Source organism: Rhinopithecus roxellana, chromosome 21, assembly GCF_007565055.1.
Source record: "Rhinopithecus roxellana isolate Shanxi Qingling chromosome 21, ASM756505v1, whole genome shotgun sequence".
NCBI lineage: Eukaryota > Metazoa > Chordata > Mammalia > Primates > Cercopithecidae > Rhinopithecus > Rhinopithecus roxellana.
The window spans coordinates 11,192,130-11,219,282 of NC_044569.1; the positions used below are offsets into that span (position 1 = coordinate 11,192,130).

General features: G+C 44.7%; 1 protein-coding gene across 1 annotated transcript in view; it reads left to right on the forward strand.

The window, feature by feature from the left end:
- Nucleotides 1–2,139: 2,139 nt before the first annotated feature.
- LAMA1 (laminin subunit alpha 1) overlaps nt 2,140–27,153 on the forward strand; it is a 172,192-nt gene continuing 147,178 nt past the window's right edge. The window contains 4 exon segments of the mRNA XM_030926195.1: nt 2,140–2,296; nt 5,372–6,167; nt 6,276–6,694; nt 16,724–16,927. Coding sequence (XP_030782055.1) covers nt 2,140–2,296; nt 5,372–6,167; nt 6,276–6,694; nt 16,724–16,927 — 1,576 coding nt within the window.

A 27,153-nucleotide genomic window follows, 5' to 3' on the forward strand; every position in this document is an offset into this window, starting at 1 on the left:
TTGGCTCACGGCAACCTCCACCTCTCAGGTTCAAGTGATTCTCCTGCCTGAGCCTCCCGAGTAGCTGGGATTATAGGCATGCACCAACACACCTGGCTAATTTTGTATTTTTAGTAAAGACGAGGTTTCTCTATGTTGGTCAGGCTGGTCTCAAACTCCTGACCTCGGGTGATCCACCCGCCTCAGCCTTCCCAAGTGCTGGGATTACAGGTGTGAGCCACCTTTTCCTAAAGTTATTAACTTTTCTCTCATCTTGTTGCTTCACCATCCTCCAGGAGTGGTCTTTACTCGTGGGGTTGAAGGAGCATGGCAGAACAGCATCTGAGTTTAAGTTTAAGGCGAAAGGGGACGCACCCAGTGTCTGGAGCAAGAAGGTCATGTTGAGTTGGCAGGGCCTCAAGTTTCACACCTCACCTCTGCTCACATCCTGTTGACCTGAGCCTAGTCAGAGCCTGTGATGGACCAAATGTTTACGTTCCCCCCAAATTCATGTGTTGAAGCCCTTTTCCCCAGTGTTGCTGAATTTGGAAATGGGACCTCTGAGAAAGTAATTAAGGTTAAATGAGGTAGCAAGAATGGGGCTCTGATCCAATAGGATTTGTGTTCTTATAAGAAGAGAACTTATGAAAGCTTGCTCTTTGTCTGCACCACTTGAGGTCACAGTGAGAAGGTGGCTGCCTGCAAGCCAAGAAGAGAGCCCTCACCAGAAACTGAATGCTGCCAGACCTTGATCTGGGACTTTCAGCCTCCAGAACTATAAGAAAGTAAGTTTCTGTTGTTTAAGCCTCCCAGCCTGTGACATTTTGTTACAGTAGCCTGGGCAGACTAATACAGATTTAAACCTAGCTTTGAGGGAGGCTGGAAATGCAGTGCCCACCTGGGTGACCTACCTGGGTGACTAAGTGCTCAGAAGGATAGGAGCCTACATTTTGGGAGGCAACTAGCAGTCTGTCACCTAGGGCTATAAACAGAGTTCTGCCTATCACTTTATAGCCACTTTGTCCAAATTGTTCGCAGAGTTTATGGCACATCTTGCATGAAAACCAAAGCTTATAAACCTCATGAATAACAATTTTGTCTCTCTCCAGATGCCAGGTTCTCTACTGCTATCCTCTGAGACCTCTATTCTTCCTTCTCTTTTTTCCAGTATTTTAAGTAATTTTTTCAAATTCTTCCTTCTTCTGCTCTTCATCATGGGCACAAATGGAATCTTCAGGCTCTACTTCAATCCTAATATAGACACTCACTTTCCCCCCAACTTCATCTCCACTTGCTTCCTGGGAGGTAGTCTTTGCCTAATGTATTAGTTCCCTACTGCTACTGTAACAAATTATCACACACTCCTTGACATAAAACAATACAAACTATAAGATAACCATACAAATTCCAAAGTCCAAAATGGGTTTCACCTGGGCAAACTCAAGGTGTCCTTACAGCTGGCTCTTTCTGGAGGCTCTAGGGGAAGATCTGCGTCCTTGCTTTCCAAGCATCTAGAAGCTGCTCACATTCCAGCACTCATGATCCCCGCCCCCATCTTCAAAGCCAGCAATGGCTGCTTGAGTCCTTCTCACATTGAATCACTGAGTCTTCCTCTTCTACTCTCTCTTTCACTTATGAAGACTTCTACTGATTACTTTGGTCTGCCTGGTGAATCCTAGATAATCTCCTCATCTTAAGACTCTTATTTAATCACATCTGCAAAGTGCCTTTTGTCATGTAATACAGTGTATTTCCAGGTTCCAGCCTAGGACACGGGCCATTCACCTTTGAGGGACCATTTTTGCTGCCCACCTCCAATTTGCCTTCATTGACTGCTAGTCCTTCCAGCGCTCACCCCTGCCTAAAGCGAAGGGTCTCAACCACCTTACTTCCAGCCATGAGACCTTAAGGAGCTTCTCCTATGGTCAGCCCCTCTAACTTTGTCCTAGATCAGACTCTGACACCATAACCAATTCTAGTAACTGACCTCTTGCTTGTAACCAAGCCCCTAGCTTTACATCCAGGCCTACTGCCTGGATCCTGGTGTGATGCTCCTGTGCCCAAGTCTCTGCTTTGTATCTCAGTCTCTTTAGAACTAGGAGGCAGTCTTGCTTGTACTAACTCTCCAGAGAAATAGTCCTGTCCCATATTCTGGGCACCATGGCTGGATCCCTGTTATATGGGTGTCAGGATACAAAGGAAAACACTTACCAGGCCAGGCTTCTTCATACAGCCTGTGATCACACACTGAATGTGGCTCCCCAAGCCTGCTCAGCCACCAATGACCAGAACCTGGATTGTCTACATGCAGGAGCAGGTCAGTCTAGCTGTGTTTCTGAAACTTTGCTTCACATTAAAATTATCTGGAGATCATTAGAAATATCTAGATGTCCAAGTTGTACCCCATATTAATTGAATCATAATCTCTGGGTGTGGAAACCAGCATCAGTATTTTTTAAATTCCTCCACTGATTTCAACTTGCAGACAAGATGGAGAACAAGCAAGCAAGCTACGTGCTGCTCAAGATATGCTCTGCCTGTCCGCAGCATCAGTGTCATGGGGAGCTCAGGCCTCCAACCCAGAACTACTGAACTAGAATCTGGATTTCAACAGGATCACCCAAGGGATTTGAAAGCTCCAGTTTAGCTCATCTCAGCCTGTGTGAGCCCTGGTTTTGAAAATCGTCATAATTAAGCTTTTTTTTTTAATGTTAAAAAACATAATAGTATTAGTGAAATTACTGAAATAAGAATTCATATTCCAGCACTTTGGGAGGCTGAGGTGGGCAGATCACTTGAGCTCAGGAGTTCAAGACCAGCTTGGGTAACATAGCAAAACCCATCTCTGCCCCTGCAAAAGAAAAGTAATCATAATAATAATAAAAAGATTAGCCGAGTGTGGCAGTGTGAGTCACTGTGCTTTTAAAAAATACATTAAATTTTTTTTTTTTTGAGACAGAGTTTTGCTCTTGTTGCCCAGGCTGGAGTGCCATGGCATTTCGGCTCACTGCAGCCTCCACCTCCTGGATTCAAGCAATTCTCCTGCCTCAGCCTCCTGAGTAGCTGGGATTACAGGAATCTGCTACCATGCCTGGCTAAGTTTTGTATTTTTGGTAGAGATGGGGTTTCACCATGTTGACCAGGCTGGTCTCCAACTCCTAAACTCAGGTGATCTGCCTGCCTTGGCCTCCCAAAGTGCTGAGACTGCAGGTGTGAGCCACCATACCTGGCCACATGTGCTTATTTTATGTACATAATTGCAATCAGAATGTCTATGTTATTTGGAATTTTGCTTTTCTTAACGTGAGTTTTTTTAATTGCAAAAGTTTCATAATATAAAAGTAGTACATAATAACCTATCACGTTGATTTATAAATTACTTAACCATTTAAACTATTGCTTGACATTTAGGCATTTTCAATTGTTCATTATTTATAGGTGACTTTGAAGCAAGCATCTTTTTGTGTACAGTTAAGTTGAATTTGTACTTTCTCACAAAACATGAACACTCTTGTTATACTAATTTTCAACTTGAACAAGCCAGCCCTACACATTCATGGTGCTCTAGGTAATTTAGATATTTTCCAAGCATGCTAAAGATTGGAATAATTTGTACTGCAGGGTTTTTAGAAGATGTGTAGAATTATGACATTTTTACTGCTACATTTTATCCAAGTTTGTTCTGAATTCTTTTAGTTGAAATCTTTCTGCTCAATTTTGAGCAGTGATAAATAGCGCCAATTTGCAACTTTTGATGCTTACTATTCACTCCCCAGAGGTGCTGACCACTTGCCTCCCTTGAAATTACACATGTGAGATCCCTGCTTGCAGTTCAAAGATAAGGTCCCATCGACCTCCTGCCTGAATTTCTAGGAAGCCAGGATACGGGGAGAACCAGAATATGGGGACACCCCTTGTGATTCCTCCACTTTGCTTTTGATCAACATCCTCTGTGATTTCAGTGTGATATTGTAAAGGACTATGGACTAGAAACCAGACTTGGGGTCTAGCTCTAGACCAGACATTTGCTGACACTGAGAACTCACTTCCTTATCTTTTGGGAAGCATCTCATAGAGCTGTGAATATCCCAAAAGATAATCTATATGAACGCTAGTGTCTTTAAGACACTCTAAAAGATATGTATCTAGTGCATACATTTGTGTGCAGTTATTTCAGTGCACAAATGCTTATTATTCTGCATTTTAATAGCTATGTGCCTAATACTATAATATTTGATCATTTATTAAGTACTAAGTTTACTTATTTAATAATTACTTAGTAACATTTTCATAGTTAAGAATGTCTGCATTTTAAATTTAGTATTGTATGGAGTACTCACTAAACTATATTGCATCCTTTTAAAACAGCCTATCATTTTGTTCTGTACTTCCATGATTTTAAAAAATTAATCGATGGCTAAGTATTATAACTAAGTTCTACTCACTAGATGTGTAAGGAAGTGCCCTCAGAAAAACAGGAATTGATAGAGTTGTCAAATCGATTCACACAAGTGAGAGGAAATTATCTTCCTATCAAGCAAAAAAAAAAAAAAAAAAAAAAAAAAAAGACAAAGTGAGATAGTGGGATGATATCAACATCCTCTGTGCTTTCAGTGTGGTATTGTAAAGGACTATGGACTAGAAACTAGACTTGGGGTCTAACTCATCTCAGCCTGTGTGAGCTCTGGTTTTGAAAACGGTCATAATTAAGCTTTTTTTAAGTGTTAAAAAACATAATAGTATTATGGGACATTGTCCCTGTATATTTATATAATATATATATAGAGAGAGAGACAGAGAGATAGAGAGTATATGGGACATTGTCCCTGTATATTTATATTGAGAAAATGTGAAATCTGCAAAGTGTTAATAAATACCTTTTTTTTTTTTTTTTTGAGACGGAGTCTCACTCTGTCTCCCAGGCTGAAGTGCAGCGGTGTGATCTCAGCTCACTGCAACCTGGGTCCAGGGTTCAAGCGATTCTCCTGCCTCAGCCTCTCGAGTAGCTGTGACTGCAGGCGCCCGCCACCACGCCTAGCTAATTTTCGTATTTTTTTTTTTTTTAGTATAGACGGGGTTTCACCACGTTGGCCAGGCTGGTTTTGAACTCCTGACCTCAAGTGATCCACCCACCTTGGCCTCCCAAAGTGCTGGAATTACAGGCATAAGCCACTGCGCCCAGCCAATACTTTTGATAGACAAAAAGAAAGAAAAAAAATCCAGAGGAAATTAAACATTCTTTAACGGAGACCAGACATAGTTTAAAAATAATAATAATTATTATTATAATAACAAAGCAGTTGAAATCGCGTGTCAGGAGCGCTTCCTCTTTCTCCAGCGGTGAGGGTATCTAATCATAATAATTAAGTCCAAGGGACCTTGCCTTCTTTAGGCAAACAAAGTGGGGAACAAGTTGCAACTGATTTTCAGAACAAATCCTCAAGTCCTCTGCCCACGGCGGAGAGGGCAGCGGGTCGGCCGAGCCTGGGTGGCGTCCCGAGGGTTCGCCTCTCGCCCAGCTCCCGGCAGGGGCGCGTGGGTCCTGGCCCGGGGACTGCAGGGCCGCGGCGGGGCGGGCAGGGTCAGCAGGGCACATACTTTCTCGGAATCCACCCTCCCGAGCCCCCACAGCCCAGTTTCTCCTACCCTCAGCCCACCTTCTCCGCCCACCTCCTATCCGGAGCCTGGGCGGCGGCCGCGGTCAGCAGACCTCCCCTACCAGGGGTCCGCGTGCGCGGGATCCCGGCGGCCAAGCAGGGCGCCCCGGGAGGAGGGGTCTGGGCGGCTGGGCCAGGCCGGGCGGGGCGGGGCGCAGCCGGGGGGTGTGTCCGAGGGCGGCTGGAGGGAGGGGCTGCCGGGACACCAGGGCTGCGGGGCCGCGGCAGCTCAGACTCGCGTCCCGCGGAGCTTTTCAGGCGGACGCGCGGCTTTCTCCCCAGACCCACCGAGCGGCTAAGAGGCGAGATGCGCGGCGGCGGCGGCGCGTGGGGCGTGCTCCTGGCCTCGCTGCTGTGGGTAGCCGCGCGGTGCCAGCAGAGAGGTGAGCCCGGCCCGGGTCCCTGGATCCTCGGGTCCCTGTCCCCCACAGGCGGGCGGGCGGGGGCGGCCGCGGACAAAGCCCGTCGCGTGGGGGCTGCTGGAGACCGGGCGCGCATCCTGGTCCACCTCGGACTGGGGGCTTCTGACACGTGGGTCTCCCGCGCCGGCCGGGGAGGCGGGATGGGGACGCCGCTCCTGGGGGAGGCTGCCCGCTCTTCGCAAGCTTAGGCTTTAACCTCCTCGGGCTTCGGGGGTAGTCCAGCCTCGCCTCTGGCTTTTGCGGAACTTAGTGACCCAGGAGCGCCATCTACGCGAGCAGTCCTGGGGGTGGCGGGAGCGGGGCGCCTGGGGGTGCTTTCAGTGCCCCGGCTGCGCGGGCAGGGGTGGCGGGGCTGCTGGCCGGGCGCGGGGAATGAATGGGCAAAGAGCTCCTCCGAATCACCCTCATTGTCCGGCTGCGCAAGCTGGGTCGCCGCGGTCGGGGAAGGGCGGATTCCTCGGGGCCACTCGCTGCCGGGCGGGCTAGTGGGGAGAGACGCGGCGAGAAGCGCGCCCCTCGCCAGCGGCCCCGGGCAGGGGGACCCGCAGGGCGGCGTTCAGGGCACTGATGCGCCTTCCCGACCCTCGCTCTTTGTGCAATCGGCTAAGTGGCCAAACCCGCTCATTCCCCGCGCAGGTTTGACCGTGGGCGCGCCAGGGCGAGGGACTGGCGGAGAAGGGAGCACCTTGCATGCGTGTTGCAAGGATTGAGAAGAGAAACTCAAAGCGAATTTTCACTTTCTGTTTTGGCGGGCGGGAGGGAGGGAGGGAGGGAGAGAGAGAGAGAGAGAGAGAGAGAGAGAGAGAGCGAGAGAGAGAGAGAAGAGAATTCTTTTCCCTTTGGGGGGCAAACCCAGTCCCCACGCCACCCCTAGAGCTGTCTTCGCAGCGTGGCTTCGTGTTGGCTAGGCAGTCAGAAATATTTGTTGAAAATATCTTAAAGTATGCAGCACATGACAATGGCCATATTCCCACAAATACAAACTTCATTGAAAAAAAAAAAGTACAGGTAAAAAGTAATGGGCGGAATTCGCAGTGCCCTCGTGGGAAACGTGTGTTTGGGCATTGTGCTGAGTTTTGAGCTCTGCAGAAACGCGACCATCTCATTCATTCAAGCATTCATGATGGAAGCACTGGACCGGAGCTGGAAATGCAGCTTTGAATAGCTGCAAGTCTGCTGCGCGGAGCCGGGCTGGGAAGAGGGAATTAACATAGTTATCAGCCAGAAGAAAGGAGCCTTTGGGGAGGGAGAGGAGCCTTAGAGGACTTCGAGCGGACTCCTGTCTATCAGGGCTGCTGAAAGTGATCAAGTCCCAGTTTCCCACAGGGTAGAGAAAGAGCAGCTTGCCTCAGCTTATTGTTCCCCGAAATTGAAAGTCTGAAGGTTGTCCTGGCCCCTCGGGGCTCGGCACTTGGCCTGCCGGTTATGGGTGGTGTTTGGGGAAAGTGGGACCTCACGGGGCTTTCCTGCTTTGAGATGCTGCGGAAAACCTCCCAGGGCAGGAGCCCTTTAATGTTTCATATCGCATTCTCTGTTTGCCTTCTGAACCCCACCAACCCTCACCCTTCCTCACGAGCCTCCTTGAGCAGTTTTGATTTTTTTTTTTTTTTTGAGATGGAGTCTCACTGTTGCTAGGCTTCAGGCTGGAGTGCAGTGGCGCCATCTCCGCTCACTGCAACCTCCCCTTCCTGGGTTCAAGCGATTCTTTTGCCTCAGCCTCCCGAGTAGCTGGGACTACAGGCGTGTGCCACCACGCCCAGCTATTATTTATTTATTTTTTTGTATTTTTAGTAGAGACAGGGTTTCACCATATTGGCCAGAGTGGTCTCGAACTCCTGACCTCGTGATCCGCCCGCCTCGGCCTCCCAAAGTGCTGGGATTACAGGAGTGAGCCACCGCATGCGGCCGGTTTTTTTTTTTTTTTTTTTTTTTTTTTTATAGAAACGATTTTGTGCCCAGTGAATAGCATGAATGATTAGTAAAGTTGTGTGTTTTGGTGATAATACAATAATCCTGACCTGCAAATCACCTGCTAGTTAGCTGTCTGGTGTTATTTTTTAAAATAACTTATTCTCTATTGACATTCAGATTGTTAGACGTTCCCTATCATTTCTGTAGTCTCGCCGGGTTACCTGACAACTTATAGTATATGACCTGATGGCTCACTTTCTTTTGAAATATAATCAGTTTCAAGTGAGCTCCTCCTAAGTATTGAATAGGAGGTATTGTGTTTGTAAAAATAATGTGTTAAATTCATGGCTGGCAAATCACATGAAATTATGGTAGCTTCATCACTTTTGTTGGAAACCATCCCCTCTTTTTTTCTGAATAAAATAGACAATTCCAAGTACAGAAAAAAATCTACAAGTAAAAGAAAATTCACTTCATTCTCATATATGACATAGTATTCAAATTTAGCAAGTATGTGCTCCACTGTAAAGTATGTAAGCCTGAATGCATTTCAAAAGTGCATTTTTCTTTTCTGTTGCTGTATTCTCTAACTAAGGGCCCATGAAAAATACTGATTGTAGCAGTCGGAAACAAGGGTATGTGTAATAGAAGCATCACTGCCCACCTCCTACATAGCCTGGACTTTACTCCATTCTTTTTTTCCCTCTTTTTTTCCAGACATTAAATATGAAGCCTACACCTGTAGTTAATCTAGTGTGATTGAGAATTCAAATGCAACAAGAATATTAGAATAAATACATATACTGATCTTCAGTGTCTTGTGCCACTGCTTTATAATTGCACTGCTTTTTAAACTCATATCATAAAATGTTTCTGGGACCATTTATTTCAGGATAATGATCCTTGAAACACCCTACCGTTTTATACTAATTCATTCATGAAATCCTATGGATAGTCATTTTCATGTACAGTAAATTGTTATGGGGAAATAACACAAGCTCTGTCTTTAAGCTTCAGGTGTTTAATTCTGTGGCTTTACTAGCTATGGCAAATTGGGGACATAACCTGTGCTTTAGTTTCACCATCTGTAAAATGGGAATAATAATGGTGCCTATCTGGAAGGGATGTTAATGATTAAATGAAATAATGTGAGAAAAGTTCTTAGACCAGTACCTAGTACAGGGTTAACCCCCAACAAGCAAGTTTATCTATGTTCATCACTATTACTATTTTATAAAGAACTATATGTTTTTAAACTGTATTCTCCAAAATGCATGATTGTTTCGAAATTTGGAGTTTGGATTTGGAATCAAATAGTCTTGGGCTCAAATGCCAGACCTGTCACTATGATTAGCTATGGCCATGGCTAAGTTTCTTAACTTCTCTGAATGTCAGCTTTCTGTCTATAAAATGGATAGCGTTGATATGATTAAATAATATGTGAAAAATATTAGCATGAGTAGGGCGTGTCCGGTACTCAGTGCATGACGGTTATTACTGTTATGCCTATTGTACTTGCTCATCATCCTGGACATCCTGTCTCTTTCATTGCTGAAATCCGTTTGGTCATTAAGACTTGTTGATTTTACCTCCTGAAAATCTGTGCAGTCTCTTTCCCCTCACTGCTGGCTAGGCTTAGGAATTGTTTGTTTTTCTCAGGTTGTTTGTTTTTCTCAGGATATAGTGTGATGGTTCACCCAGCAGGCCAGCAGCCTCACCTGTTCTCCTTCCTCAGCAGTGCCATCACTGCGATGTTTCTAGAAACACCATCTTGATAACCGCTCCTACTCTTGTTTAAAATTCTATTTCTCACCGTTTCTTTACCAAATTACTAAATGTTCCCCAATGTGACTTACTTTCCTTCCTTTGTGTTTAAGCAAGTAGTCTTCTTCCAAGGTGTGCCCTTTTCACTCCACATCCCTCTCCTGGGCCCACCCTCTGGGTTTAGATTATGTGCCCCAAACCCCTCACTTTATAAGATGCACAAAATGACAGTGTCCTGCTGCATCACATTGTGGGTAAAGCAAGGAGGCTGGGACCCCAGCTGGCCAGCTGTCTCAGAGCTGAGAGGCATTATCTGGAACACGCCTGCACCTATTTGTAGCTAACCAGTGTTTCCTGGGACATGTGCTATTAAGTGCTGGACACGTCTTTCATTTGGGTTCTAAAGAACCCTGGAAAATCTTCCCAGCTCTCTCTCCGCTGAAGTATTTGTTAGACCACCTTCCCTGCACTCCCAGGGCTTTCCCTACTCAATGCTATTGTCTTGCCTGTCACGGGGCCAATAATTGGCTTGCTTTATCTGTCTCACCTTCTCTCTCGGGCTTCTCAAGGATAGGCACTGCTTTATTCGTATCTGCCGGTTCATTGCTTTACAGTGTTTCTAGCAGTTAATAGCCACTTCTTGTTGCTGAGCTGAGTTGAAATGAACATCTTTATTTAGGAATCAAGTAACTTTAAAAATATTTTGAATAGCTGGGCGCGGTGGCTCACGCCTCTAATCCCAGCACTTTGGGAAGCTGAGGCAGGTGGGTCACCTGAGGTCAGGAGTTCAAGACCAGACTGACCACCATGGAGAAGCCCCGTCTCTACCAAAAATACAAAATTAGCCGGGCATGGTGGCGGGTGCCTGTAATCCCAGCTACTCGGGAGGCTGAGGCGGGAGAATCACTTGAACCCTGGAGGCGGAGGTTGCAGTGAGCTGAGATTGTGCCATTGCACTCCAGCCTGGGCAACAAGAGCGAAGCTCCGTCTCAAAAAAAAAAAAAAAAAAAAAAAAAAAAAAAATATATATATATATATATATATATATATATATATATACACACACACATATATACACACACATATATGTGTATATATATTTATTTTGAATAGATAGTCCATATTTATGGTACCAAATGCAAAAGGTACTATAGATAGAAAAAAAGTTAAGAATTGGCTTTTTTACTCTCTTTTGAGGTAACCACTAGCTTTAGTTTTTCGGGTAAGCTTCTAAAGATGTTTCTTCAGGTAACTTTTAAAAGCAAGCTACATCATAAAACCCACTTCTTCTCTAATAGTGTAAGAGGGGCACCAGTGATTTTCTGAGGAAACATGGATGCATGGAACAGTATCCCTCTGTCCACTGCCCTCCCCTCATACTAACTTCTTTACTAGACCTTGTGCAGGATATTAACACATCATTTAGTAAATGTATATACTTGCAACTTTTTCACCTTGCAACTTGTCCTTCCAAGTAGGGCTTTGACAGAAAGGTATTGTTAGAGCAGTGATTCCTAGATCTTTTGGAGTTTAAAAAATTGATTGATTTCATGGCATTGTACTACTTCTAAAAGTATTGTTTACTATAGTATTAATAAGCTATTTTTAAGCCATACAGAATTTTAAAAAATATATTTTAGAACTTTATGATGTATGATATAGAGAAGTTGAGTTTGAGAACAATTCTATTACACGTTAAGGGTAAGTTAATGTATTGACCAATAGGTATGACTTATTACTGGAACACTATGGCAGGTACAGAAAATCTTTATTTAAAAAAATTTCTAATGAGTAAGTTAAGTCTGTACCTTGAATATAAAAATTAATTGATAGCAACTGGACAGAACTCTGGAACTTAGACCTTAGCTGAAGTTTTTCATTACATTCCTCAGGAATGTTTGGATGAACCAGATAAACTATCATCTCCTAAGAATGGTGTGTGTAGTTATTTACAAGTTTGCAAATAATTCTTTCACTTGTTTTATTTCTAAAATATCAATATGCGTCCATGGACAATAGAATAAACCAAGGCATTGCAAAATTAACGAGGAGAAAAAACCCTTCATAGAAGTAATTTAGTTAAGGTCATGAACTTTGGTTCTGTTGGAACATGTCTGTCTGGGAACTATTTCAGCATAAAACACCACACGATAGCAGGGTTCATTGTATTTTCATGTATTCATTGTATTTTCACCCCCCTTTATGCTGGGGGTGACAGTGCCCAGGGGAACCATTTGATAATAAATAGCACAGAGTCTTCCCACTTGTGTCTTTGTTTTCTCAAGGCTGGCTCAGGAGAGCTTTCTTTGGGTTAACTTGTTCCTCATCTTGCTTGGGGGCAAGAGGCAGACAATGGAGGCAGTGAGATTCCAAATCAGCTTGGGTGGATAACATTCTTGCCTAGGTAAGCTTTTATCTCGAAGTGTTCATTCAGAAATGGTGATGGAGAAATACCACTGCGAAATCACCAGTGTGATTTCAGTGTGTGTGCACATTTTTTTAAAATCAACCATTTGAAGTTTGAATGTCTTCATTCCAGAAGTTATCTTTGAAGTCTGATCTGCTGGCCCAGCAGGCCAGCAGGCAGTGTGACTGACATTCTTGTGCCAGAGAACCTCCTGTATTGCTGGTGGGAATGTCAAATTTAGATCAATGAGTATTTATGGAAAGTGCCATCTTTTCTCATTCCCAAAAGTATTTCCTGCATCTTGTTCCATTGCTCCATAGTTTGCTGCCAGAACCTCAGGAGGTTCTCTATGACAATAGCAGCGTTAAAGAAGATGCTTAAATTTAGCAGATGATTTTTAGTTAAAAGAGAACAATTAGAAGTGGGGGGCGGGGAGGGAAAAAAACCCTCACACCACAGTGTTGATTATGATACACCAGGCTTTTTTCTTTGTTTTTCCTTTGGCACGGAGTCTCACTCTGTTGCCCAGGCTGGAGTACAGTGGCTCAATCTCTGCTCACTGCGACCTCTGCCTCCCAGTTCAAGCAATTCTCCTGCCTCAGCCATGTTGGTCAGGATGGTCTAGGTCTCCTGACCTCGTGATCCACCCACCTCGGCCTCCCAAAGTGCTGGGATTATAGGCATGAGCCACTGCGCCCGGCCAGCCGGCTGCTTTTTATCGGGTCTCTGATGCTAGCCTGTGTCCTTTCGTTTAATCTAGGCCCACACTGCAGTTACAGTAACCCCGCCAAATACCACCGTCATAATGTGCTCCCTCAGCTTCTGCCCACCTGCGATCCCTCCAAGTTTGGTCACAGCTACCCTGCCCTTCTCCACCCCTTTCTGTAGCTGAACTATTAGCTTCCATTGCAGGGGTCTCCTTCCTGTCTAACCTCACGTGGCATATTGACTTGCAGCTGTGTGATGTGGTTACGTGACTCTCTCACCCGAAATGTACTCCCATTTCCCACTGAAAACTTCACCTGACAACTCATGCACAGGCTGCAACATACCTTGATGTGATGGCCTGTTTCAACTGTCTCACTTCTGAATATGCATTGTATTTTGCGATAAATTGGGGTTCCCACCCAGCCAGAGTTGCCATCCGCTCCTCCTTTGAATGGCTGGTCCAGAATGCCATAAGCCAGTGTCAAAAAGAAGGGACATACCTGTTTCGAAGATCAAAACCTTAGCTCCCAGCATTTCTTTGAATACACAGACAACTCCGGGGGTGGGGGGGTGGGGTTCTAGTGTTAAAACCTGGGTCATTAGTAGCGGGAGGACAGTAACACCGAGGAACTCCCCACAGGTAGTCAAGTTGCCTGAGCAACCATAAAGCCATTCCCCGGACTCTGGATAACAAACCCAGCCCTGGCCCGTCTCTGGGTATGAGGTCCTTCAGCCTTAGACTTTGTATCATCTAATCAAATGGATTGCAGTTCATTTGATCTGGGTAGGAACCAAAATCTGTGCTTCAGAAAACCTTTTCCCATTTTGTATCCAGAGGCACAAGGACCTTTTCAGTTGGTCTTCAAGCAGACCCTTTGGATTTCTGGTTTAAATGGTTGTTTGCAGAGCTCTTCCTGCCACTGCTTGCTTTCCGTCCTTGCTGCTGTGTCCTGTGGTGGGCTGGTACTCTTTCCCCGCCCCTCAAAAGCCACAGTTTGTCTCTTCAGCCCTTTTACCTGAATCTCCAACTCTACCATTTTTACCTTTACTTTAGTACAAAATGAGTTTTTTTTTCTTCTCTTTGCAGCTTCACTCCTGGCTTCATGGGCATACTTTTCATTCTAGAAGTTTGGAATGGGGAGAATTGGAGATAATGCATCCACATATGAATGCTTTTGAAAGTGTTTTTCTTTAAAAGGGAGTTAGCTTTTTTTCTTTTTTTTCTTTTTTTGAGACAGGGTCTCACTGTGTCACCCAGGCTGGAGTGCAGTGGCACAATCTCGGCTCACTGCAACCTCTGCCTCGCGGGTGCAAGTGATTCTCTTGCCTCAGCCTCCTGAGTAGCTGGGAGTGACCTGTCACCACACCCAGCTAATTTTTGTATTTTTAGTAGAGACAGAGTTTCACCGTGTTGGCCAGGCTGGTCTTGAACTCCTGACCTCAAGTGATCCGCCCACCTCAGTCTCCCAAAGTGCTGGGATTACAGGTATGAGCCACCATGCCTGGCTGGGAGTTAGCATTTTATTTTTTATATTTATTTATTATTATTATTAATATTTTTGAGACGGAGTCTTGCTCCGTCGCCCAGGCTGGAGTGCAGTGGCACGATCTCGGCTTACTGCAAACTCTGCCTCCCGGGTTCACGCCATTCTCCTGCCTCAGCCTCTTGAGTAACTGGGACTGCAGGCACATGCCGTCACACCTGGCTAATTCTTGTATTTTTAGTAGAGACAGGGTTTCACTATGTTGGTCAGGGTTGTCTCGAACTCCTGACCTTGTGATCCTCCTGCCTCGGCCTCCCAAAGTGCTGGGATTACAGGCGTGAGCCACGAGAGTTAGCATTTTAGAGTTAACACCTCATTGGAGAGGAGAATAGTATTTCCTTGTAGGAGTATTGTCATTTCTATTCCGTTTTTAAATTTTTTTTCATGCACTTGCTCATTCATTGATGCACTCATTCATCCATGCACTGAAGACACTTTGGGACTTCCACTCTTCCAGGCCCTGGGTCAAGGATGTTCAGTTAGTGTGTCTGGAGAGCCCTGTTCTTGGCTTCCTTCCTCACTGGGAATCCAGGGCACTTCTTGACTTTCTTGGTGTATTTGTTTTTGAAGTCCAGGGAACTGAAAAGTGCGTATATCAAAAGGAGTTTTCTGGCCAGCCGTGGTGGCTCACGCCTGTAATCCCAGCACTTTGGGAGGCTGAGGTGGGCAGATCACGAGGTCAAGAGCTCAAGACCGTCATGGCCAACATGGTGAAACCCCGTCTCTACTAAAAATACAAAGATTAGCTGGGAGTGGTGGTGTGCGCCTGTAGTCCCAGCTACTTGGGAGGCTGAGGCAAGAGAATCGCTTGAACCTGGGAGGTGGAGGTTGCAGTGAGCTGAGATTGTGCCATTGCACTCCAGCCTGGTGACAGAGCGAGGCTCTGTCTCAAACAAAAAATAAAAGAAGTGCTTCCCAGGTGATTCCACTGTGCAACCAGGATTGAGAACCACTCAGTTAACATCACAAACTTTGTAGGTGAATGCAGTTTACGCAGCAACGCAAGGAGGCAGGATCTGCCACCACCCCTTGCTTTGTCTGTAGGGTGGAAGTTGGGGCATTGATCCCGTCCTGCCCACCGCGGCCCACAAGCTAGTGCTCTGTACATAACAGATGGGGAATACTCGGGTCCCAACTGACTCTCCTCACTTCATGTCTATTTCCTGATATTCTCACGGCTCTGTGAAGTGGGGATAACAACACCCACACATCTCAGAGCTGTGAGCAATCTGTGCACTTAGAGATCACGTTGGATCAGTGACGTGGCTCAGGGAAAGCCGGTTTCTTCTGTGTCCCCGTTGTCCTTTGTGTAGCGTTTTTCACTTGGAAAGGTCTCACCCGATGCATCATTGTTGCACTTGTGTTTAAAGGGGCTTCCCCACAGTCCAGTCTTGCTTTGCTGACTTGGTCATTCACCAAGACCCTTCTTTCTTTGAAAAATACTCTTGATCATGTATGACATTTACAGTCCTCAAGTTTTCGGATAAAGTCTCGTGTTGCAGAATTGAGTGTTGATTGATCTGGTGTTGCACTGAATTGTTCATTCTTTAATGAATTCATCCAAAAGTTAATAAGTGTCTTCCATATTCGGACGTTATTCTGTGCTGCAACCCTTCTTTCTCAATGCCTTTACATGGACATGTCACAGGAGCCTTTTCTCTGAGATTATCTGGGTCACCCCCTTTCTCCCCTGAAACAACCTGCTGATCTCCTCTTGCACTGTCTCATGTCTGGTGACTCCAGGGTCTGGCTGTCTTTATTCACCTACTGCTCCGGTACTCTGCTGCTTATTTATTTATTTATTTATTTATTTATTTATTTATTTAGATGAAGTCTCACTCTGTTGCCCAAGCTCGAGTGCAGAGGTGCTGTCTCAGCTCACTGCAACCTCTGCCTCCCAGGTTCAAGTGATTCTCCCACCTCAGCCTCCCAAGTAGCTGGATTACAAGCACCAGCCATCATGCCTGGCTAATTTTTGTATTTTTGTAGAGATGGAGTTTCACCATGTTGGCCAGGCTGGTCTTGAGAACTCCTGACCTCAGGTGATCCACCTGCCTTGGCCTCCCAGAGTGCTGGGCTTACAGGTGTGAGCCAGTGTGCCTGGCCTGCTCTTGTCTTTAATTGATCATTCATTATGCACTTGCTTTTCTGGCTTCCTTCAGAAGTTTTCATCAATATTTGGCTTGTTATTTCTCTTCCACCTAACAAAACAAAAGCCATTTTCCTTTCCATATCCCTGTCACACACAGACACACATGCACACACACACCCCTTACACATCTGCCTATATTGACTTACAGACCAGCTGCTTACCTGGCTTCCCTGCTACAGGCACTTGGAGAGGTATCACACTGACGCCAACTGAGCAGAGCCAGAACCTGGGCCTGGGGCTGTCTGCAGGGTGGAGCAGGTTCTTCTGGAAGGGCCAGTCCAGCTGCAAGTGTGGGATGAAGTCTCATGTAGCCTGTAATGTAACAGTTTTCCAAGAGCCCAGAAAGCTGTTGGCATTGGAAGTTCCCCCTGAGTTAATGGACGGTGAGGTTGACCGTGTCATCCCATCCCTGTTGAATTGCTTCAGTGGCATCTCATTCTCTATTGAGTGGGACTTCCAAGGCCCTCTGTGATCTGACCCTGCTCAGACCTCTCCACAGCCTCTTCTCCCACTGCTAACCACATCTTGACCATTCTGTGATAGCCGTAGTTCCATCACGTGATCTTTATTCCCCTGTGGCACTCTGACTTATTCCAGCCCACCCTGTCATCCTTCCTATTGTTTCCATAGTGATTTCTCTGTACTTCTGACCAGTACATCATTTTGCACCTATTTGTTAACTTGCCTGTCTCCCCTTAAGGGCCGAGTGGTTTGCCTATATTTGCTGTGCGTAGCACAGTGCCTGACATATGGAGTAGATTCTGTAAATATTTGTTGAATGAACAAATCCCAATACAGACAAGCAATGGAAATCTATTAATAGTAGGTATTGGCTGGACGCGGTGGCTCACGTCTGTAAGCCCAGCACTTTGGTAGGCCAAGGTGCGTGGACCATGAGATGAGGAGTTCGAGACCAGCCTGGCCCACATGATGAAACCCTGTCTCTAATAAAAATACAAAAATTAGCCAGGTGTGGGGGTGGTCGCCTGTAATCCCAGCTACTCAGGAGGCTGAGGCAGAGAATTACTTGGATCCAGGAGACGGAGGTTGCAGTGAGCTGACATCGTGCCACTGCACTCCCGCTTGGGCAACAGAGTGAGACTCGGTCTCAAAAACAAAAACAAAAAAAAAAAGTGGGTATTATTTAGAGATCAGACAGACGGGCAGAGGGGGTTAGGGAAGTCACTAGTGAGGAAGCAGAGTGAAGATCTCCTGGGGAAGGGCAGGGGCTGCCTCTAGAAGGCTAGGAGACCTCAGTGGGTCACCCAGACAGGACTTCTTTTTTCTTTTTTTTAGACGGAGTCTTACTCTGTCACCCAGGGTGATGTGCAGTGGCACAATCTCAGCTCAATGTAACCTCCGCCTCCTGGGTTTAAGCGATTCCTCTGCCTCGGCCTCCCGAGTAGCTGGGACTACAGGCATCCACCACCATGCCTGGCTAATTTTTTTTGTATTTTTAGTAGAGATGGGGTTTCAACATGTTGGCCAGACTGGTCTCGAACTCCTGACCTCAGTTGATCCACTACCCATCTATCTTGGTCTCCCAAGGTGTTGGGATTACAGGCATGAGCCACCACACCCAGCCTAAGGCAGGATTTAAAGACAGGTAACAAGGAAGAATCCAGGTAACTAGACTAAGAAAGAGAATGGACAGACCTTTTTGGAACCAAGACCTCTGCTCACTTTTTTTATTTTTTTTATTTTTTGTGATGGAGTCTCGCTGTGTCCCCCAGGCTGGAGGGGAGTGATGCGATCTCAGCTCACTGTAAGCTCCGCCTCCCGGGTTCACACCATTCTTCTGCCTCAGCCTCCCCAGTAGCTGGGACTACAGGTGCACCTGCCACCACGCCCAGCTAATATTTTGTATTTTTAGTAGAGACAGGGTTTCACCATGTTAGCCAGGATGGTCTCGATCTCTTGACCTCGTGATCCACCGGCCTCGGCCTCCCAAAGTGCTTGGATTACAGGTGTGAGCCTCCATGCCCAGCCCCAGGGAGGATTTAAAGACAGGGAACAAGGAAGAATCCAGGTAACCAGACTAAGAAAGAGAATGGACAGACCTTTTGGAACCAAGGCCTCCGCTCACATTACTTTTTTCTTTTTTTATTTTTGAGACGAATCTTGCTCTGTCGTCCTGGCTGGAGTGCAGTGGCGCGATCTCAGCTCACTGTAAGCTCTGCCTTCTGGGTTCACGCCATTCTCCTGCCTCACCCTCCCTAGTAGCTGGGACTACAGGCGCTGCCACCACGCCACGCCCGGCTAATTTTTTGTATTTTTAGTTCACCGTGTTAGCCAGGATGGTCTCAATCTCCTGACCTCATGATCCACCTGCCTCGGCCTCCCAAAGTTGCTGGGATTACAGGTGTGAGCCACCGCGACTGGCAGGCCTCCACTCACATTCTAAACCAGAATATAAGGTCAGGAACAAGCCAGCAGCAAAAACAAGAAATTCAAACACTCTCTGCACTCATGAGTGGACTCCAAGTATGGATACAGAAAATCCGCAGAATCTAGTAACTAGGAGGACCCTGATGACTTGAAGACATTATTAAGCTGGCATATTCTCATCTACCCAGTCAATGCAAAGAAGAAATGGATTACGTTTTTTGTAATAGGATTATTTACTGATGATGAATATTCCATCCAACCTTAAAACTTACATTATACTCAACAAAAACTTATTTCTAGATTTAGAGCCACTGATCTGTAGGCATCTCAAGCCAGAAATTCATTAACACACATAGTCAACAAGTATTTGTTGAGTTTCTAGAAAGTGCCATCCATACAGGTGACTTGTACTCCAGACCCCAGTGCTAGGAGTCAAGCATGAGAAATGTGCAAGAATCCTACTAAGCGTGTTCCTCAGTACAGATCTGGGAGAGATTTCTGTTTCTGAAAGTCTCAGACACCTATCTCACTCCACTTATTGCTGTGGGATAGTATCATTGTCAACAGAAAGAGAATTGTAATTAAACACTACATTTCTACTGCATGAAGTCTCCTTTTAAAGAATATGACTTCAAAATACTTTAGTGTGACTGCAGACTTGTTGGCATTTGCTGAGTAGTGATATTTTTACATATAGCAGAGGTTTTTTTTTTTTTTTTTTTTTAAGGGAACTGTACCTGTATGGCTTTAAAGGGCTTTCTTTAAGTGAGAGAACAGCTGTTCTCCTCCAGGCATTCTGGGCTAAGACTTCCTCCTTCTCTCAGGAACAGAACAAAGGCATACAGAATTTATGTCACAGATGGATTTTTGTTTGATAAAAATCACTTACTACTAAACTAAAGAATGACCCATTCTCTTTAGAAATATGAGCATAACCTCTCCTGTGGCTTTGGTGGTTTCTAACTTTGTTGGTTTACTTTTAATTATTATAATGGACTGAATTTAAATGGGCCATGTTTTATATGATCAAACTTTCCTTGAAAATGTGTATATAAGATGGTTTTCAGTAAAGGGAATAATTTCAAATTCAATATTAAAATAAATCCAAAATAATATTTGAAGGAATTGGCTAATGAAGAAAATAACGCCTTGGTCACTGTTGTAGGGGCCAGATGTGGTGGTCGCACCTATAGTCTCAGCACTTTGAGAGGCTGAGGCAGGAAGATCCCTTGAGCCCAGGAGTTCGAGACCAGCCTGGGCAACATAGGGAGATCTCCCTCTCTACAAAAAAAATAGAAATTAGCCAGGTGTGGTGGCATGCATCTGTAGCCCCAGCTACTTAGGATGCTGAAGCAGGAGGATCACTTGAGCCCAAGAGGTTGAGGCTGCAGTAAGCTTTGATTGTACCACTGTATTCTAGCCTAGGCCACAGGGTGAGACCCCATCTCTAAAAATAAAAATATAAATAAAATGTGTATCTACTTTTTTGTGGATAATGGAAGATGGAGGTACACGAGGATTGGTTAGTCCCTACAATCTGACCACATAGACAATCACAAGAGAATAACTTGAATCCAACATGCACTTCTGCAGTACACATTATGAACATACCTTCGCTAGGAAGCAGACTCATAGCAAGTCCTCGGCCATATCCTCGAAGTGATAGTCACAGCTTTCTGTCTTTTTGGGTATTCAGACTTCTCTCTTGGCGATTGGCAGCCTTCCTAATGCTGGATACAGGACATTTCAGGGATTAAGTGTCAGGTTCCATCACATTCCTTCAGGATGTGAGTTTCAGGCCACATAAATTTATACCATGTACTTACAAGAGTGAGGAGAATCTCTGTTTTGACAGTTTTATTGTAGTATAATTTACATACCCTAAACTTCTGCCAGTTGTAAGTGTACAGTTTAATGTTTTTTAGTAAATTTAGAGTGTTATACAATAGTCACCGCAATCTGGTGTGAACCTTTCCAAGACTGCAGAAAGTGTCATCATTTTCATTTGTGCCTAGCCACTGCTCCCACCCTTACTCTGGCATCCAGCAATCATCTGCTTTCTGTACTTTGAGAAGTGCCTTTTCTGGAAATTTCATATACATGGAGTCATACAAAATGGAGTCTTTTTTTTTTTTTTTGAGATGGAGTCCAGTTCTGTCACACTCCAGCTCTGTTGCCCGGGCTGGAGTGCAGTGGTGTGATCTTGGCTCACTGCAACCTCCACCTCCTGGGTTCAAGTGATTCTACTGCCTCAGCCTCCTGAGTAGCTAGGATTACAGGTGTCTGCCACCACGCCTGGCTAATTGTTGTATTTTTAGTAGAGGCAGGGTTTCACCATGTTGGACAGGGTAGCCTAGAACTCCTGGCCTCAGGTGATCTGTCTGTCTCGGCCTCCCCAAAGTGCTGGGATTACAGGCGTGAGACACCTCACCCAACCAAAATGGGGTCTTTTGTGTCTACTTCTTTCACTTAGTATTTTCTGGATTCATCTATGTTGTAGTGTATGTCAATAATGTTCTACTTTATTGCCAAATGGTATTCCAGTGTGTAGATGCACCACATTTTATTTATTCAGTCATCAGTTGATGGACATTTTGATTGTTTTCAGGTTTTTGGAGCTATCAAGAAGAATGCTGTAAACATTCACATACAATTCTTTGTTTAGATATAGGTTTCATTTCTCTTGAGTGAAATTCCTACGATTAGAATATGGATCATGTGGTAAGTTTGTGTTTTTCAAAGTGTCTGCACAGTTTTACAGCCCTACCAGCAGTGTCTGAGTGCTCCGGCTTCCCCACATTCTTACCAACACTATGTGTTACCTTTCTGATGATAGACGTACAATGGGTTCAAAGTGGTATCTCATGGTATTATTTTGTACTTCTCCAATGATTAATGACATTGAGCATCTTTTCAAATGCTTCTTAGCCATTCATATATCTTTGGTGAAATGTCTATTCAAGTATTTTGCCCAATTTTTAATCAAGTTATTTATATTCTTAGTTAAGAGTTTTGCATATTTCCTGGATACAAAGCCTTTATCAGACATGTGATTTGAAAGTATTTTCTCCCAGTCTATGCTTGTCTTTTTGTTTTCTTAATGGTATGTTTTGCAGTGCCATGGGTTTTTAAAAATTTTTTATTTATTTTTATTTTGATGAGATCTATTTGATCAATTGTTTTCTTTTGTGGGTTATTCTTTTGGTGTCATCTTTGAGAATTTCTTTGCCTAATCCAAGATCACAGATTTTCTTCTGGAAAGTTTGTAATTTAGCTCTTAAATTTAGGTCTTATGATCCATTTGAGTTAGCTTTTGTGTATGGTAAGGAGTCAGGGTGTAAATTCATTTTTTGCATATAGATATCCAGTGGTCCCAACAACGTTTGTTGAAAATACAAAATCGCCTTCGCACCTTTGCCAAAAATCAAATGACCATAAATGGAAGTGTATATTTTTGGACTCTATTTTGTTCTGTTGATCTATGCGTCTGTTTTTATGCTAATATCACACTGTCTGGACTTCTTTGGCTTTATAGTAAATTTTGAAACAGTAGTGTAAGTCATTCAACTTTGGTAACTTTTTCTAAATTGCTTTAACTGTTCTAGGTCATTTGTATTTCCAATTGTATCAGCTTGCCAATTTCTACAAAAAAAAAAAAAAAGAAAAAGAAAAAAAGCCAGCTGAGATTTTGATAGCAATCGGATGGAATCTACATATCAATTTAAGGAGAATTGCTGTCTAACAATATTGAGACTTCCTGTCCATGAATAAGAAATATCTTCTCATTCATTTAAATCTTCTTTAATTTCTCTCCCAAAAGTTTTATAGGTTTTCAGTGTATAACATTTCTTTCATTGAATTTTTCTTGAATTTCTTGAATTTTCTTGAATTTCTTTCATTCATTTTTTTGTTGTTGTTGTTCAAGTATTTTGTTCCTTTTGAATAAAGAAGCCTGGTGTGGATGGAGAACTGATCCAGCCTTTCTGTGGCTCTCCTGTTTCCAGGATGTTGTTATTACAAATTTGGTTGGCCCTGCTGTACGGTTACATGCACCCTATTGGGACAAAAACCTCAGGCTAGACCAGCTGTGAGCTTTCCCCATTCATTTTCTACCAAGTTCACTACTTTTGCTGATAAGATCATTAGGCATGTCCTTCCGCTCTGCTCTGAATCAAGCCAGCCTTCTCCATCAGTGGAGCTGCTGGCTTTAGCGGCTAGCCCTGCCTTAGGAAATGCCCCTGCCGACGGGTTGGGGTGAGAATGGAGCCGCCTCTGCTGGAAGGCCGCTCTCTTCCATGCATCTTACCCAAAATTCTAGCAGCTTTTCCTAAAGAAAAGCTTCTCAGTTTGTTGTTTGTCTTAAGGTGATTTTCAGAGTCCTGAAATGGTTGCTTTCGAAAACTTTGTTCACTTACTTAATTTTTTGGGGTGGGATAGAATTTGTCAACTGCTTTATTATGCCATAGACAGAAGTTGCTCTCAATTTTATATATGTACATATGGAATGAGAGGGGAGTAGGGGGGGAAGAGAGACAGAGATTCTTGCTTGGTCACCCAGGCTGGAGTGCAGTAGTGTGATCATGGCTCATTTTAGCCTTGACCTCCTGGGCTCAAGTGGTCTTCCCACTTCAGCTTCCTGGGTAGCTGGGACTACAGACATGCACTACCATGCCCAGCTAATTAAAAAAAATTGTTGCCAAGGCTGGTGTTGTACTCCTGGGCTCAAGCAGCCTTCCTGCCCTGACCTCCCAAAATGCAGGGATTATAGGTGTAAGCCACGATGCCCAGCTCTAAAATGTAATTGATATGGAGACCTTGATGACCATGAATTTCACCAGTGGAAATCTGTTTCTCTTAGTCGTCATGCCATTAACAATCCACTGATTTTACTAATATCCCATTGCTATATTCTCCCTGGTAATTAACAAAATGCTGGTGTCATGGAGACAGAAAGAGCAGGGTGCCCCTGGAATGTGGGCAGTATTCCCGATTGGAGTACCACCAGCTAACTGCCCAAGAAGACACATCACCTGTTTTAATACTAGCTGCTTAACCTGTGTCTCTCACACAAACATATACCATACCACAGTCTAGACTGAAGTATTTTCTTTTTTTCTTACTTTTTTGAGACGGAGTCTTGCGCTATTGCCCGGGCTGGAGTGCAATGGCGTGATCTCAGCTCACTGCAACCTCCACCTCCCAGGTTCAAGCGATTCCTCTGCCTCAGGCTTCTGAGTAACTGGGATTACAGGTGCCCGCCACCACGCCTAGCTAATTTTTTGTATTTTTAGTAGAGATGGGGTTTCACTATGTTTGCCAGGCTGGTCTCTAATTCCTGACCTCATGATCTGCCTGCCTCGGCCTCCCAAAGTGCTGGGATACAGGCGTGAGCCACTGTGCCTAACCTACTGAAGTATTTTCAAGCTATTTAACTGGATTTTCACCTTTAGTCAAACCTCAGTTAATAGCTCCAGTTTGAGTAATTGTCAGCACATTCAAGTAAAGGAGAATTCTGTGGGAATTGCAGTCCCCGAGAGGAAACAGATGCCAAATTCAAAGAAGGGCTCTTTGGGCTGCTTGGGCCCATAGCCCCAGAAGCTGAAAGAGAGCTGGCACTCTCCTGGAAACCAGTGAGGCCCTTAAACTTGCCAGCCTTCTTCAGAGCTGGAGCCTGGGGGCTGGAGACAGGAAGGGGAGGGCTCCCGGAGGAGAAGGGGTAGAAAGTGCAACCCAGAACTGAAAGGGAGAAAACTCACTGTTCTGTGTGTGCGTCATAGTGGGGTGTGTAGTGAGGATAGACCATTTGAGTGTTACCAGTTTGTTTTAAAAGAAAATACATTAAACAAGACTCGTATAAATGTGATTTAAGAGAATGATCTATTAATGTGGTCCAGCCTGGGTTTTGATTCCTTCATTACCAAAGTTTGGACATAAAGTAAATTTTCCCTTACTGTATTATCATAATAAAAATATAGGGAAGAACTTAGGAAATCAAAGGAAACAACTTTTTAATTTTTTAATGAGAGCACAAAGAGAGAGAGAGAGAGAGAGAGAGAAAGGTCCTAAGGCAACCAGGAAACAGCTTGTCAATTTCTACCAAAAAAAACAAAAAACAAAAACCAGCCAAGGGATATTGCTGGACTTGGATGGAATCTGTAGATCAATTTGGGGAGAACTGCTCTCTCACAATGTTGACTCTTCCTATCTACAAATAAGAATTATCTTTTTATTCATTTAGAACTTAATTTCTCAAAAAAATTGTATAGGTTTTCAGTGTATTGGTCTTGAATTTATTTGGTTAATTTTTTTTCCTAAATATTTTATTCTTTTTGAATAAAACTGAGAAATTTATGGTTCTGGACACTGCCTGTGTGGATGGGGCCTGAACTGCACTGGTTTGACTTAATAGATTTCCCGGGTTGTTACTGAGTTGAACTTGTTCATATGTTGTGTCTTTAATTTTGGAACCCTTGAAGTTTTTCCTCTTAACAGTAAGCCAAAAACCTTTGTTTTAACTGAAGTACCGCATTGCCTTTAAAAATAGTTCCCAAAGGTCTCCAAGACTTGAATGAAGATTGAGGAATATGGAGTTCTGGTTAAATAGTGACAGAAAGCTGCTGGAAGGAATGAGATCTTATGAAGCAGTCTGATGATCTTGTGCCAAGTTTGGCTGGATTGGTTAAACTCAGGGTGTTTGAACTAGAAAAAAAGGTCCAGGGAGACCGTCTAATATCTTTTTTTTTTTTTTTTTTTTTTGAGACCGAGTCTCGCTCTGATGCCCAGGCTGGAGTGCAGTGGCACAATCTCGGCTCACTGCAAGTTCCGCCTCCCGGGTTCACGCCATTCTCCTCCCTCAACCTCCCGAGCAGCTGGGACTACAGGCGCCCACCACCACGCCTGGCTAATTTTTTGTATTTTTAGTAGAGACGGGATTTCACCGTGTTAGCCAGGATGGTCTCGATCTCCTGACCTTGTGATCCGCCCGCCTCGGCCTCCCAAAGTGCTGGGATTACAGGCTTGAGCCACCACGCTCGGCCATTTGATGCTTTTTTAATATCATTATCTAAGTTAGGATTTAAAATATTGAACTCCGGCCGGGCGCGGTGGCTCAAGCCTGTAATCCCAGCACTTTGGGAGGCCGAGACGGGCGGATCACGAGGTCAGGAGATCGAGACCATCCTGGTCTACACGGTGAAACCCCGTCTCTACTACAAATACAAAAAACTAGCCGGGCGAGGTGGAGGCGCCTGTAGTCCCAGCTACTCGGGAGGCTGAGGCAGGAGAATGGCGTGAACCCGGGAGGCGGAGCTTGCAGTGAGCTGAGATCCGGCCACTGCACTCCAGCCTGGGCCACAGAGCCAGACTCCGTCTCAAAAAAAAAAAAAAAAATTGAACAAGGAAGTGTTGGGTCCACAGGATGGAAAACGCAGGTCTCTGGTCCTCAATTCAGTATACTTTATGTTGCTTGCCCCATTTTTAAAGACCACTTTTTGGGAAAATTCCCAGGCTTTCCCCATGCAGTTGCACCTGTGTGGTGAATGAGCGTGTGGTGAATGAGCCTGTGCTGCCGCCACAGGAAATTGGTTCACATGGAGATGTTTGGGATGACCAGCAGAAGAGACTGAGAAGCTGCTTGAGGGAGACCACGAGTCTGTAGTATGATGTATGATGTATGTATGCAGCGTGACATATGTAGCGTGGAGACCAAAAGAAACAGGGTTTAAGAAAGAGAGAAAGATCATTTTTGACAAAAGCGGCTGCAGGTTCAAGTGCACTGAAAGTAAACTGCTTATTGGGTTTGCCAAGATGGAAGCTATGGAGACCTTGCAAAGGGCATTCTTTTTTTTTTTTTTTTTTTTTTCCCGAGACAGAGTCTTGCTCTGTTGCCAGGCTGGAGTGTAGTGGCCCGATCCTAGCTCACTGCAACCTCCACTTCCCAGGTTCAAGTGATTCTCCTGCCTCAGCCTCCCGAGTAGCTGGGACTACAGGCGTGTGCCACCTGAGTGCGCCCGGCTAATTTTTTGTATTTTTATTTTTTTTTTATTTTTTATTTTTTTTTTTTTTTGAGACGGAGTCTCGCTCTGTCGCCGGGGCTGGAGTGCAGTGGCCGGATCTCAGCTCACTGCAAGCTCCGCCTCCCGGGTTCACGCCATTCTCCTGCCTCAGCCTCCCGAGTAGCTGGGACTACAGGCGCCCGCCACCTCGCCCGGCTAGATTTTTG